At 39.6% G+C, this 15,633-nt stretch overlaps 1 protein-coding gene across 1 annotated transcript in view; it reads right to left on the bottom strand.

Annotated features, from left to right (window-relative positions):
* The window catches only part of LOC149823474 (uncharacterized), a 181,764-nt gene extending 166,694 nt beyond the window's left edge, over positions 1 to 15,070 (bottom strand). Inside the window, exons 1-11 of the mRNA XM_090020059.1 lie at positions 14,747 to 15,070; positions 13,428 to 13,497; positions 12,674 to 13,300; positions 12,373 to 12,552; positions 12,130 to 12,243; positions 10,324 to 10,382; positions 10,132 to 10,198; positions 9,874 to 9,925; positions 9,699 to 9,791; positions 9,449 to 9,532; positions 8,789 to 9,213 (exon numbers count right to left, since the gene is read on the bottom strand). Of these exons, the coding sequence (XP_089876185.1) occupies positions 8,789 to 9,213; positions 9,449 to 9,532; positions 9,699 to 9,791; positions 9,874 to 9,925; positions 10,132 to 10,198; positions 10,324 to 10,382; positions 12,130 to 12,243; positions 12,373 to 12,552; positions 12,674 to 13,300; positions 13,428 to 13,497; positions 14,747 to 14,793 (1,818 nt within the window). The 5' untranslated portion in view covers positions 14,794 to 15,070. The remainder of the gene's footprint in view (positions 1 to 8,788; positions 9,214 to 9,448; positions 9,533 to 9,698; positions 9,792 to 9,873; positions 9,926 to 10,131; positions 10,199 to 10,323; positions 10,383 to 12,129; positions 12,244 to 12,372; positions 12,553 to 12,673; positions 13,301 to 13,427; positions 13,498 to 14,746) is intronic.
* Between the last annotated feature and the right edge of the window lie 563 nt (positions 15,071 to 15,633).

Genomic DNA, 15,633 nt, shown 5'->3' with positions numbered 1-15,633 from the left:
TTTACATCCAGCTGACTCAATGTCCAGCCATGTTTAATGGCTAGACTCAACACAATACGAATAGTCCCCATCTTAACAACAGGACTAAAAGTTTCATCAAAGTCTTGGCCTTCCTCTTGTGTGAATCCCTTGGTTACAAGTCGAGCCTTGTACCTTTCGATGCTCCCATCTGGTTTATATTTTATCTTGTACACCCATTTTGACCCAACGACATTTCTGTTCAGTGGTCTAGGCACAATCTCCCATGTACCACATTCATGTAAGGCCTCCATTTCTTGATTCATTGCTTCTACCCATCTTCTAGAGCTCGCAGCTTGATAGAACATAAGAGGCTCATCCTCTTTACTTATGGATGTCAAGAATAACTGAAAATCCATTGAAAATTTTTTATAACTTACCCACCTGTCAAGCGGACGTCGAATCCGTGAAGATCTTCTTATATCTCCAGATGGATCCGTGTTCGTACAAGGAATGAATGAGGGCTCTTTCTCTCGCCGAGTGTACACAATTCCCTTATACCTTGTTGGCTCCAAGTCATATGTGACAGTTTCCTTCATTTGAGTCTCATTGGCTGAATCCTCATGTGGCTCATTTTGACTGCAATTTTCTGGACAGTCTACTGTACCGTTGGAGAAGAGTTCTGAATTTAACCATGGGTAGTATACCTCAATGCTGGAGCTTGAGTTATCAGTATCTACCATAGTTGAATTAGTATCCTGATCGGCAAAGTTCATTTCATCGAAAATAACATTCCTTGATATTTTGACACGCTTACTCAGGGGATCATAGCACCTGTACCCTTTGTAATCTTCTGCATATCCTATAAACCTGCATTTCAAAGCCTTATCTTGGAACTTGTGCCTGAGAGAGCTATCAATGTGCACATAACAAACATACCCAAACACACGTAATTCATGATAATCAGGTTGTATGCCAAAAAGCGAGAAGTATGGTGACTTATTCTCTAAGATATTCATGGGTAAGCGATTTATCACATGAACTGTGGAGTGGAAAGCCTCAGTCCATAATGATAATGGGAGATTGCTCTCGTGCATCATGCTCATCGCAGTCTCAACAATATGTCGATGCTTCCTCTCAGCAATCCCATTTTGTTGAGGTATATGAGGGCAAGACACTCTTCTCTTTATCCCATTATGTTGAAGAAAATTAACAAAATCACTCGAGGAGAATTCACCTCCTCCATCACACTGGAAATTAAGAATGTTGATAGAGAAATGATTTTGAACAAAAGAGTGAAATTTCTGGAACAATCCAAAAACTTCTGATTTGTGCTTCATAAAGAATATCCAAGTGTAACGTGAGTAACTATCAATGAAAATAAGATAGTATTTACTGCCAGAAAAAGAAGTGATTGGAGCAGGACCCCAGACATCTGAACAAATGACCTCAAACGGCCTTGAAGCTCTTTTATTAATGGAAGCAAAAGGTAAAACATGACTCTTACATAGATGACAGCTAGAACATTTTGTATCAACGACTTCTGAACTCAGACTGGACTTAGGAATAAGATTATTCATGACAAGTTTTTCAATGAAATGACGACCACAATGGCCAAGACGACTATGCCAAAGTCTTGGCTTATTACTTTCAGAAGCATTAAATATAAAATCAGAATCAAAGACTTGACGTTGGTGAGGCTTCAAGGATGAATAGTTGGAATGAATGAAGGAAGGATCTTCTTGGAAGATGTACATGTTGCCCCATCGTTGTCCTTCAGCGAATATCCTCCTCGTGCGAAGATCCTTGACATAAACAGAAGAGGGAGTAAATTTGACTGAAGCATTAGCATCATCAACAAGTTTTGAGACAGAAACAATGTTCTTTTGAATATTAGGGGCATGGATGACACTTGGAAGTTTAAGAGAGGATTTTGACATGTGTATAACGGCATTTCCAGTGTGTGAGATGGCATGATGGGATCCATCTCCTGTGACTATGCTATTCTTTCCAACATAAGGTGTAAGAGTCAAGAGCTTACCTACATCACCTGTAACATGAGTAGCTGCTCCGGAGTCGACATACCAAATTCCTTTGTCATTTTGCTTCATATTTAATCCTGCCAAAGCTGCCAACAGTAACTCTTTTACTTCTCCATCCCTTTTTGCCTCTGCTTGTGGAGCTTTTCCTTTGTTTTGGGGATTAAACCAACAATTCGCTTTAATGTGCCCTTTCTTGTTGCATAGAAAACAGGTGAGAATGGGTCGTTGTCCCTGGACATTGGGTGTTGAAAGAATGCCACGACCTCCATAGTTATTTCTCCCTTGGCCTCCTTTTCCTCGAAAGGAACTTCCTCTACCTCGACCATAACTCATTCCCATAGCCAGCACATCTTGTGTCTCGAAATTCCCATTGGAGGTTTCAGAGGAACCTTTCAGATTCATCTCATATTGCAATAATTTTGCACGAAGATCTTCAAACTTTGGAAGTTCTGGTAGACATAGTAAGGTTGTCGTCATAACATGATAGTCTGGCCCCAATCCACTCAAGGTTTGTTGTACTTTATCTTTTTCACTGACAAGACACCCAACAACTGCCAACTGATCTGTGATGCCTTTCATTTTATTCAGGTATTCCATAATAGACATGGAATCTTTCTTCAGCATTTGAAATTCTCGCTTAAGAAACATGATTCTTGCCTCAGAAATTTGTGAATATGTTTGAACTAACATATCCCACAGTTCCTTTGCCGAACAATCATCAGGAAGAGCAATAAGGACCTCCTGTGAAAGAGTTGAAGTGATGTATGCCACTAGCGATTGATCTCTCTTCATCCAAGCAACATATTCTGGGTTCTTGTGAAGAACAACAGATTGTTCTCCTTTATCGTCTGCCTTTTCTTGCGAAAGAAATTCTAGAGGCGATGGGACTGATCCATCCAAGTGACCAGAGAGGTCCTGACTCTTTATAAACGGAATAATCTGTCTTTTTCAGGTTAAGAAATTGCAGTTATTCAATTTTTCAGAAACTAGTTGACCAAGAAAACTTGAGGACAGGCATGATTGCCCGTGAGTAAATTCCATTTGAACTGACACTTAGTTAAAACAAAGAACTCGGCTAACTTCTTCAGATTAGGAAAGAGAGATGGCTGCTAGCAGACAGTTCTCTTTAGATTCAACAAAAGATGCAAAGTAGAAGAAAGAAAATTACAGATTGACAGGGATTAGCAGGTAGCAGGAAAACACATATTCAATGCAGGGAAAATCAGTAAGGAAAACAGCATGAGGAAATCACAGATCAAGAGGGGTAGATGGGCAGTGATTTCTTCAAATCACAAATCACAGAACTGTAGGAAAAACAAGAGAACAACAGAAATTAACCACGGATAGAGAGATGATCGAATTTTCACAAAGGAAAGAGGGAACCTGATTTTATTAGACACAGATTTTGTTGACAGAAACACACAGATGAAGGTTCCAGAATCACGCTGGGTATTCACGCTGATTCACGCTGATTGGTGACAAAGGCTGGTATTCACGCTGGGTATTCACACCCAGATTCACGCAGATAGCTATGCAGATCCACGCTGATGCAGATCCACGCTGATGCAGATCCACACTGAAATCACGCTGATGCAGATCCACGCTGAAATCACGCTGGTTCACGACCAGACATTCTTCACTGGGTATTTACGCTGGGTATTCACACCCAGAATCACGCAGATAGCTGATGCAGATCCACGTTGATGCAGATCCACGCTGATGCAGATCCACGCTGATGCACACGCCTTGCTTTCTTCACGCAGATTCACGCAGATCTACGCCCTGCTCTGATACCATGAAAGAATGAAACCCTAATCTACGATGAGAGAAGAGAAGAGAGGGAGAGAGAAATTTCCAGTTGAAAGGAGGGTTCAGTCGATCGTGACTGCCCTCTCATTCTATTTAACATAAAGTGTAAACATTAGGGTACGAAAATACCCTTTTACAAAATAATAATTTACAATACATGAACTGGATCTGGACCCGATCCATTATACAAATGGATCGGGTCAGACATACAATGAAGATAATAATGTCTTCTTTTCAGATGGAACACCTCTCGAGGATCCTACTCCCTACCGGCAACTTGTTGGGTCTCTAACCTACTTATCCATTACTCGGCCAGACATAGCTCATGCTGTCCACTCTGTCAGTCAGTTTCAACATGCACCTACAACCGTGCACATGAGTGCAGTCTTAAGGATCATCAGATATATCAAAAACACCATAACTAAGGGAGTTTTTCTTTCCTCTTCCTCATCACTTGATTTAATTGCTTATACTGATGCGGATTGGGGAGGAAATCCCAATGACCGAGTCTCAACTACGGGTTTCTGTGTTTTCTTAGGTGACTATGATTTCTTGGAGGTGCAAGAAGCAGCACAAAGTGTCCTTGTCCTCAACGGAAGCGGAATATCGTGCTATGGCCACTACAACCATGGAACTTATATGGCTAAGAAGTCTCCTCAGTGATATGGGCATTGTCATCTCTACTCCTTCGAAGATGTGTTGTGACAACAAAAGTGCAATTTATATTGCAAGCAATCACACCTTCCATGAGCGTACTAAGCATATTGAGATGGACTGTCATTACGTCCGTGATGAATACCTAAGAGGAACCATAGCACTACCTTACGTCACATCTGAGTACCAGTTGGCGGACTTCTTCACTAAGGCCCTTGCTGCTCCTCGTTTTTTGTTTCTCCTTAACAAGCTTTCGGTTATATCCCCGTAAAGCTTGAGGGAGGGTGTTAAAATATATGTAATTCATATATATTTATATATTTATATACATATATATTTGTATCATCTAAAATACCCGATAGGGGGTATTTTAGTCATTTCACAAGTACCCGATAGGGGTACTTGTTTCTTTTCTTTCTTTTTTGTAAATTCCTTTTTTATTTTTTTACTTTTTATTTTTTGGTTTTTTGCCCACCTAAAAGGGGCCCCACCATGGAGTCGATGGGGCCCCCAACGGTCACATTTGTGACCGTTGGGGGCTCCCAACGACTCCATGAGAGCCCCTAGGTGGCTCTTCTTTTAAGGCCACTCCTCCTCTCCTTCTTTTGTGTATAAATAGGGGTGAACCCCTCTTGTATTCTTCACTCTTGAGAGCTCTCTCTCTTCAATAAGAGACATTTATTTTTTTATGTTGTGTTGTCTCTTGTGGTTTTGGGTGTTAGCCCTTTTGTTTGTTCATTAGTGGATGTTGTAAGTGCTTAATGCACTCTTTGTTTTTCCGCATATTTCATTACAACCTGTTCAATCCACAAATCAGTAAGGGATTGGAAATGGTTTGGCGAATTAACCTTTTATCTAAAACAACAGTTTGGACATTGGGTTCCTCTAATTCGTCACCAAACATTGATCTGCCTATGTTACAAGTCATGGATCATTCAGAAATAGCAACGCTATCCTATTTCTGGACCCAAGATATAAACAATGCATATGGTGGTGAATGGCAGTGGCCTGATATAATGAACATATATGCTTCATACAGAACTCAACACATCAAACTCAGAAATCATGACTAAATCAAGAGTATTGGGTCAGCACTAGAAGAGATCAAATTACTATTTAATGTATAAAATCATTAAAAATTAAAACAAGTTATTAAAACATTAAAATATTTTTAAAAAATTTTAAACATATTAAAAATCGGGTGAGGGCCGAATTAGCCCTTATCAATCGATCTTGGGCCGATAAGATACAAATCAGCCGATTCGCATTGAAACTGACTATACTGGCCAGAAGTACTCCTAGAAATAGCGCATGAACAAATTTACAACAACAACAACAACAACTACAACTACGCCTTCATCCCAAAACAATTGGGGTCAGCGATATGAACCAAAAAAGAAATTCATTTTGGGTCTTCCACATGAATCCTTTTCCTCCAATCATTTCTATCCAACGCCATGTCCTCGATGAGGTTCAAAGCATTCATATCCTTTCCTATCATCTCCATCCAAGTCTTCCTAGGCCTACCCCGACCTCTTTTAACTAATATATTTTCCCATTTCTCCAACCTTCTAACTGGAGCATCATTAGGCCTTCGCCGAATATGTCCAAACCACCGTAAACGATTCTCTCGCATCTTATTTTCAATGGGTGCAACACCTACCTTCTTACGTATCTCTTCGTTCCGAATCTTATCTTTTATTGTATTTCCACACATCCATCTAAGCATCCGCATCTCAGCTACACTCATTTTTTGAATATGATGTCTCTTGGCAGCCCAACATTCCGTACCATATAGTAAAGCGGGTCTAATAGTCGTCCTATAAAACTTTCCCTTCAACCGCAATGGCATTCTACGATCGCACAGCACTCCAGTAGCACTTTTCCATTTCATCCACCCAACCTTTATCCTATGATTTACATCTCCATCAATTTCTCCATACTTTTGAATGATGGATCCCAAATATTTGAAATAATCATTCACCGGTATATCTTGCTCACCAAGCTTCACTACACTCTCATCACTACTTCGTTGCTTACTAAACCGACATTCCATATATTCAGTCTTACTCTTACTCAACTTAAAACCTCTAGCTTCCAATGTCTGTCTCCATAATTCTAACTTAGCATTAACCCTAGCTCTAGACTCATCAATCAAAACAATATCATCAGCAAACAACATACACCACGGTACATTTTCTTGAATTGATCTCGTAAGCTCATCCATCACTATCGCAAATAGGAAAGGGCTTAAAGCAGATCCTTGATGTAACCCAACCGTTATCGGAAAATTGGTTGTCACCCCTCCACAAGTGCGGACATTGGTTACTACTCCTTCATACATATCTTTAATTATACTAATGTACTTGAGAGAAACACCTTTCTTCATCATTGTCCACCAGAGAACGTCCCTAGGTACTCTATCGTATGCCTTCTCTAAATCAATAAAAACCATATGCAAATCTTTGTTCCTCTCTCTATATCTTTCAATAAGTTGTCTAAGAAGATGTATAGCTTCCATAGTTGATCTTCCAGGCATAAAACCAAATTGATTCTCCGATATCATGACAACCTTCCTCAACCTAGACTCAATCACCCTCTCCCAAAGTTTCATAGTATGACTCATGAGTTTTATACCACGATAGTTTGTGCAATCTTGTATATCACCCTTATTCTTATATAAAGGCACCAAAGTACTCTTCCTCCACTCATTAGGCATCTTATTTGTTCGCCAAATCAAGTTAAAAAGATTTGTCAACCATTCTAAACCTTTCTCTCCCAAGCATTTCCAAGCCTCGATAGGTATACCATCTGGGCCAACAGCCCTTCTTGATTTCATTTTCTTCAAAGCCTCTGCAATTTCTTTCTTTTGAATCTTGCGCATGAAGTCACGATTTATCTCATGAAAAGGAATGGAGAAGTCTCCAAGATCTTGAGCATGACTATCATTAAATAGCTTATCAAAATAATCTTTCCATCTCTCCTTAATCTCCTCATCTTTGACTAAAACCCTTTGCGTTTCATCTTTGATACATCTAACCATACCCAAATCCTTCGATTTCCTATCTCTCATCTTTGCAAGCCTATAAATATCCTTCTCGCCTTCTTTGGTATCCAACTTGTCATGAACCTCCTTATAAAACTTAGCCCTCGCGTTTCGAACAACTTTTTTAGCTTCCTTCTTTGCTATCATATACTTCTCCAAATTCTCATTATCACGACTCTTACTTAGATTTCTATAACACTCTCTTTTAACCTTAATAGCTAATTTGACATCCTCGTTCCACCATGATGTATCCTTACCTAGTGGTGCACCGCCTTTAGACTCACTCAATACCTCCTTAGCTACTTTTCTCATACCACCCGCTATCTTATTCCACATTGATTCTGAATCCTCCTCGAGACACCAATCAACTTCCTTAACTACCTGCTCTACAAACATTCCTTGTTTAGCTCCTTTCAGTGCCCACCACTTAATTCTAGGATCTATCCTATGTCTATCCCTTTTGCGGCATTGTCTAATTCTAAGATCTAAAATTAAGACTCTATGTTGTGTAGCTACACTTTCTCCTGGTATAACCTTACAATCGATGCAACAACCCCTATCTCTCTTTCTAAGTAGGAAAAAATCTATCTGACTCGTATTAACCCCACTTTTAAATGTTACTAGGTGAGACTCCCTCTTCCTAAACCAAGTGTTTGCTAAGATCATATCATAGGACAAACAAAAATCTAAAATCCTTTCTCCACTTTCATTTCTTTCTCCTATACCATAGCCTCCATGGATATTCTCAAATCCATCCCTACTAATGCCTACATGTCCATTAAGGTCACCGCCGATGAAAAGCTTTTCTCCATAAGATGTCTCTTGTACTACTCCATCTAAATCTTCCCAAAATTGATGCTTAATGGACTCATCTAAACCTACTTGAGGTGCATAAACACTAATAATATTAATAATATCCGTACCTAATACTAATTTAATAAGTAAAATTCTATCACCCTTCCTACGGACCTCAACTACATTATCTATATACTAATTTAACAAATTTAGCATCGCATAAATACATGGAACTGTGAAACTATAGAAGATTTCTAACCAAGATTCATGTTCATGGATTTACCAACAAAAGGACAGGACCGATAAAAAGTAATAAAGATTTTCAAGTAAATTAACTTGTAACCCATTTCTAAGCTCAAACTTGTGAGTGACTTAACAACAAAAGTCAGGACTTGTAGAAGTGAAAAGGAATAAAGATTATATAGACCAAATATGCAAGAAAAAATGATACCTCAAATTTTTTACAATATCGCAGACACCATACCTGTTCCTGAAGATCTGGACCAGAACTTGAATCGGATTCACCTGTTAGGCTGCAAATTAACTCATCGACATTTGATGATCCACATTCCAAAAGGCATGAATTTCCATTTTCATGCATCTCATCTGAACTCACCATAGACTGAGACTTGGTCAAAACTGATCCAGGATCCCGCCTGAAACTGTACAACTTAGTAGCAAGACCCTGAGAATCTCTCCAAATGCGAAGCTCTTTACTACGCTCATCAATAGCAGCCACCACTGTTGGTCGATGTTTTGTCCGCAACTCTTGCAATTTTGCTTCAGTCACTGCCTGATAACCCATGCAAGCTGTTAAAACAAGCTGACTACTGTCGAAGGTTGAGCCAGCCAGAGACTGCAACAAAGTAACTGCATCCCCTGCATCTCTTGTGGTGACAAGTGCAGGACCTACGAATTACAAAGTAAAGGATCACTTTCAGACCAATAAATTTATGCAATAAAGAACTATATAGATAATATTAGAAACTTAAAATGCCCACTCTTTTTTCACAAAACAAAAAAACACTATGAGTGCTTCCTGCCTACAACCAAATGCTCAAGTTGAATTTCAAAATTTTCCAGTGTTAGATATTAACTACTGTAAATAGTCATCCAAATAACCAATGCATGAATCATCCAGTACCATATAACTCCATAAGAGCAAAAGCTGTTCGAAATAGCATGACACGGTTCCCATCAAATAAAAGCATGTCCCACACACGAAGAACTGAAGTAAAGCAATCAAAAGTCAGAATGATTTGCAGGTATCTGAAACATGTGAACCTCATATGAGCAATATCATACGCCAATAGCATGACATATGCATACAAACATTATGAAATATAAGCTGCTGATTACTGCAGCACATTGTACCAATGATGATGAAACCTCACCACTCTCCCATGGCAGCATATTTACAAAAATTGAGAGAAACCAAGGTCCAGTAAACCATGCAACTTGGACTCCCAAGTAGTCGAGATGATTAACTGCACCAACAGAACAAGAAGCATGAGAGTTGTTGAAATATTGAGAACAATAATATTATGAATGGATGACGAAAAGGCCAACCTAGTTTGGGAAATCTCTGCCTCACCAACTCCTCAAGAACAAGTTGGTCTACCTGAAGAACATCCAAAAGAAACTAACATAAAATTCTCAAACTATGTAATGATACTTCAGAATGTGCTTAAGTTGGTTGATGTCGTACTCCAAATAGACAGATAACCTAATAGGTCGTAAGCAAATACGAGCATCAAAATTAATTGCTAGAAGATTCCACAGGACATTTTCATGACTAGAAAGGAGAAAAAGTGACACTAATTAAACCTGTGATTCAATCATTTCCTCTGAGTAGTATCCATCAAAGTATTCATCAATGATACCAACCAAAGTCCTGAAATTTTAAAAGAATGAAGCAAAAAGGACAGGAAAATGACGAAGTGAAAACAAGATTCATATGGAACATTAAAGTCTCATAAAAAATGAAGACAAGATTGTCAACATGCAAGCTGGACCTACCAAAATGCGTTCTCTTCAGGCATCAACAGCAGTAGTAAACCAGCAAAGAAATTCATGGCCTGCACATAAGTTAACCAAAGACAATGAATCTGAATTAATCCTGCAACACAGAATCTAGCTGGAGTAACCATGTAAAGCTGAACAGCAGAAAATGGTGGACACAAAGAGAAGAGATAAACATATCAAGGCATTGGGAAAAAAAAGGACAGTTTTTTCTTAATAAATCACAGTTTTAACTACAAGTGGAAGAAAATTACTAAGTATCAATCAGCAAAGCACTTTCCAGGTTATGTCAGGTACTTAAATTTTTAGGCAATGGAATGATAAATAAGGGGACAGAGCAACCAAATCTTAAGCTGGTGGCTCCCTGGGGTTGAGGGGTGCGCTCGGGTTTACACCCCTGAGGTGGTTTCCCCGTTATGGAAAAAACAAAAGCTGAAGTGCCATGACAATGTAGGTGCAAATAGACAAATCATTGGGCAATAAAGAAACCCTGAGTGCAATTGAAGGACCTAGCGAAGAGAACATGGCTTTGGTTGCCAGCTCTATGATGAGATTCCTTCATAATACGCTTGTAGAAGAAATTTTGCATACACAAGCATGTCATGCACATTTTCCCATCCAAAGGCTGCTTCAAGCAGGTCACAGGACCTCCAGTATAGCCATATCTTTCACTTAGACAATGGAGTAGGATATAGAGATGATAAACATCCTCAAAGTGAAACTTGAATGAAGCATATGACCCACAAAGTCAGACTTATAAGTAGGTGAATTGCATCTTGTTGAAATAGGTCAGTGTATGAAAGGTTTACGGCAAATGGTGAACAAATTGGTATACTTTTGAGCCTGCAGAAAACTTGCCAAACCAAGGAAAAAGAAACCATACCTAATTACCCCAAAAGACCACGTAACTGCAACAATCTAAATAGCTGGATGTGCATGACAGAATCAAACTTATGTACAATCTAAGCTCTCCTCTCAATATTTCTTCTTCGGGCAGTAGACTCAATGCATACCATCTTTTCTCCACATGTTTACTCATTCTGTAAGTTGGGAGCTCGTGTATTAGTTTTACCATTGTGTCACAAACAATTTGATATGAAATTCTGGTTTATATGCTCCAGATTTTTGTTACTACTAATTGGAATAAAAAAAAGGCCTAAAACTCCCAAATGGTTGTTTGTTCCTTTTTTAATTCCTCGTTTGACAAATAATTTTTATCTTTCAAGCAACCTACGTCACATGGATATGGATGCGGGAGCCAGATACGCTTGGTATAATATGATAATTTTAAAAAGTTAGGACACAGAGACACGGTCATACACACAATGATGTATGTAAGTTTCTGAGTGTGCTTATCAAACAACAATTCTAAATCACTATAATTCAGAACATTAAATAATGAAACTAAGTTCTAATTGAAAGGTAATGTAATTGATGACACATTTTAAAAGAAAAAGAACTCATGTGAATACAAAATAAGTAAATAAGATCATAAAAGAAAATAGATAAAGTTAATGATACAATGTTGATTGTGTCTGGAATGGTTTGACTATGCCCCTGAAGTGTCCAAGTATCACGTCGTCAACACGGGATACGCAAGCTAAGTGAAGTGTCCGTGTGACATAGCAAGCAACCACATCAAACCAGCTAGTTAAACCAGTTTAACTCAATGAGGCCTGGCCAGATTGCCTTTCTAGTGCCAACATATGGAATTTGAGAGAAAGTTGAATACATATGCACATTTTGTAAGTGAATCACAAAAAGTAAAAGAGGTGGTCATGAACCATTGGCAAAAAAGGATACCTGACAATACCCAACAGAGGGATTGTGCCTAGCATATGCTGTAAGCAAACGCCTCAAGGCATTTCGACCATCTTCATCCAAAGCAGGATGACCTGGAAATGTTCGAGGCAAATCCTACAAATATGAATGACAAATTAGCCCTATGCCTAGCTTAACCAAGAACCTCACATACAGCAAAATAAATCAGAGTCAGACGCATATTAAAAAATATGTTTAAGTTCAAGGTTCAATGCATTTATCAACCTTCTCTATCTGGCCTTTCCATTTTTCAGGTGCTACCCCATGGCACTTGATAGACCCTTTAGTACCATTCACTGCACTGCCACCCTCATTTCCTGCTTCGGCACCATCTTGCACAGCAAGAAGGTCATCATAATAATTCTCAATCCTGCGTGCATTCACACCAACAAAGGCTTGCCATAGCTGCAATAACAAGATCCATATAATCCTGAATCAAGACCATTGACAGCACCATGAAACTCTTTTGATGAACATTCATATATAGAATACAACAGCTAAACAAATTGAAACAACGCCATCATACCTCTCCCCTTAAAGCCATTGGAACTCCTCCATGAACAAGACACTCCAACTCTTCTCTCCAAGGACCTAAAGTTTCCGGAATGACTACATCACTAACAGAGCTTGTGCATGAACCAGGGTTTGTATTATCATTTGAAAGGGCATCCTGGTTTGGATCCGATCTCTCTACGTCATAAAATTCTTCCTCTGAGTCTTCTTCAGAAGCACCTGTATGTACTCTAGACGAACCCCCCTGCTTCCCTGGCCTTCTCTCTTCAATGGTTGCAAGATGATTGCTGCTGCCTAGGTCAGAGTCACTTCTTCTCAACACTTTTCTTTTCCTTACACGAGCACTCATCAAATGTTCAATCGTTCTAAGCAACGGTCTAACCTGAGCCCATATCTGAACCTTATGGACCCTTGGTTCCTTGGATGCAGGCTCTCTCTCTGAAGTGCTCTCCGTGACACCCGTGCATTGGCTCCGACTCAAGTCATCCTCTTCAAAACTGGCAACGGACACCAAGTCTGCATCACTTTTGTGCTGACCAGCATCACCCTCCGAGGCGAACCCATTTTCCAGTAATTGAGCAGACTCTGCAAGGTTTTCCAAAAAGTGTTTCCATCTCTCCGATCTCTCTTCTTCCTCCTCCTGGAATTTTTCTTTTTCTTTAGAAACTGGCCGATATTCAATACGAGCCCAACATGCAGCCAAATACCATAAATTTCCAAGAGAAAAATTTCCAATATCAAACTATAAAGCAAGCAACCAAGCATACCTTGTAGATGTTAGCATATTCACGGTACCTCTGCAAGTGTTGTGGTCGCACAGCAAACCCGTAAGCATCTCTGTTGGCAATAATTCATGGAACTTTCAGCATTTCGTTGCCAAAAAAACTAAAAGCAACGCTGGAAATGGATTAAAGAACATGAATGTACTAAAAACTATGAATTCATCAAACCAATCAAACACCAAAACACAATTCATCCTCATCTCACAGAGAGAAGATAAAACCATGGACCACGTAATATACATTGCACCATACTAACCAAGTTTATCGTCATACCTAATTTCCATGGGAACATCATTGACGAATTCTTTCAACCCTTTCCTCCATAGCCACGGAGGCAGCTGGGATCAGGAGCTAGAAGAAACACCATCGTTCTAATACACTGACCTAAAATTTGCGAGTGACCTGTACCTTACACTTATATCCTCCAATGACCACAGATCAATCTCTTGAAACACTAAATTATGAACAAGATCACAAGAATTTTGCTCCTAACAAAGAACAAAAAGGCAAAACATTCACATCTCTACATACATTCTGAGAATTTCAACTTCCTAAAGTCATGCAACCCTAAACAGGATTTTGAAGAAACGACGAAGGCCTTAAGCTTAACCCTTCTTCACCTAACTGAAATAACCGAAAGCAAAGACACAAAGAAGAACTAAAAGTCCGATGAAAACCCTAATTATGCACGGGCGTTAAAGGATAACGACATAAACCCTAGCTTTCCGGAACGAAACGAGAATGCACGTCCAGAAATGGACATTCTCAACATCTACAGCCCCAATTTACCACGATCCTCAAAGCCGGTACTTCAAAATCCAATAGATTCAGGATATAAACAGAAGACAAACACGATCGAGCAAAACCCTAGTTTCCCGAAAATCCGACGCTGCAAAACCCAACGCATTCCCACAATCCACCGACCCTCGTCTCCAAGCAGAAAAAAGAAGAAAACGGAGAAAGGGAAAACACACAAACACTAGAGACTCAAAAGGATGTCCCAAAATCTCAGCCTAAACAGGAAAGGGAATTCCCGCGCATTTCGGGATCGGGAACCGTGTGATTACTAGAGAGACGTGGCGAGGATCTGGATTGTCACGAAAATTATCATGAAAATTATCACCAACTTGCCACCTCCGTCCTTACACGGATGACAGGAATTAGAAGCGGATTTTGAACGGTTCAACGGAGATCTCGACACGGATCTAGCGATTTCCCAAACGCAAAAAAACGAAAAAATGTCGCAATCGAAATCTCAGAAAAGGGGGGGAAATGAAGGAACATAAAAACAGGAAAAGATTTACCGTTTGTGCTCGAAGGTGACGAGAGGCAGATTCTTCTTCCCTTTCATCACTTCCCAATTCTCATCAGAGATCTCGCTGGCTTATTATTGCTATTATTGATACTTAGAATGGATGAAAAACAATTGAAAAAAAACGGAAAAAAAAATAAACAGAATAATGAGGAGCTCCCTCTGCTTTGCTTAGGAACTGCTCAGAATGCACACGCTCTCCGAAAGAGTTTCTTTTTCTTTTTTTCTGAGACTTCTTCCTGTGAGTGGTGATTTCTGCACGAACGAAGAAGTACGGGTTTCATGGAAGAGAGGTGTGGGAGTGTGGGACTGAAGCAAGGGGCTGGCATGACGCTGTGGGAAATTTCAGGCATCGTGATCTACGCGGTAAATTTTTTTCCTTTTTTAATTTTGCGAAATGACTAAAAAGCCCTTAAAGTTTTATGGATCGTGGTTTGGTGAGTGGACCCTACAAATCAGTTCCAATGATGGTGCCTGATAGTTACTTGGGTCATGGTTCTTATGGCAAGTAAAGATTCACGGACTCAATTGGGTCGGATACGAGTGAGTCCGTTTATGGATCGGATATATGAACAGTAAATGGTTGAGGAACAAGGTCCAGGACCAGATGGTATGCACGGTTGGATCCTTCCCAATAATGGGAACTTGGGAAAATCAGGTGCAATCACATTGCAATGTGAATGCACGTGATCTGCCCTCCATCTCGGCCAGCTTGTGATCGTCATGAAGTTGATGGGACATTGTAAGTTCAAAACCCACGTGGGCATAGCCTAGACCAAACTAAGTGCAATCCTTGGCATACGTGGAGACGGAAATCTAAACTAAGGCACAAACTCTTACAAATATTATTCATAGTTGGGCTAATCCAAAAAAAAATAA

This window comes from Nuphar pumila, chromosome 10 (genome assembly GCF_984573655.1).
Source record: "Nuphar pumila chromosome 10, dmNupPumi1.hap1.1, whole genome shotgun sequence".
Classification (NCBI taxonomy): domain Eukaryota; kingdom Viridiplantae; phylum Streptophyta; class Magnoliopsida; order Nymphaeales; family Nymphaeaceae; genus Nuphar; species Nuphar pumila.
This window is presented reverse-complemented; position numbering and strand designations above follow the sequence as displayed.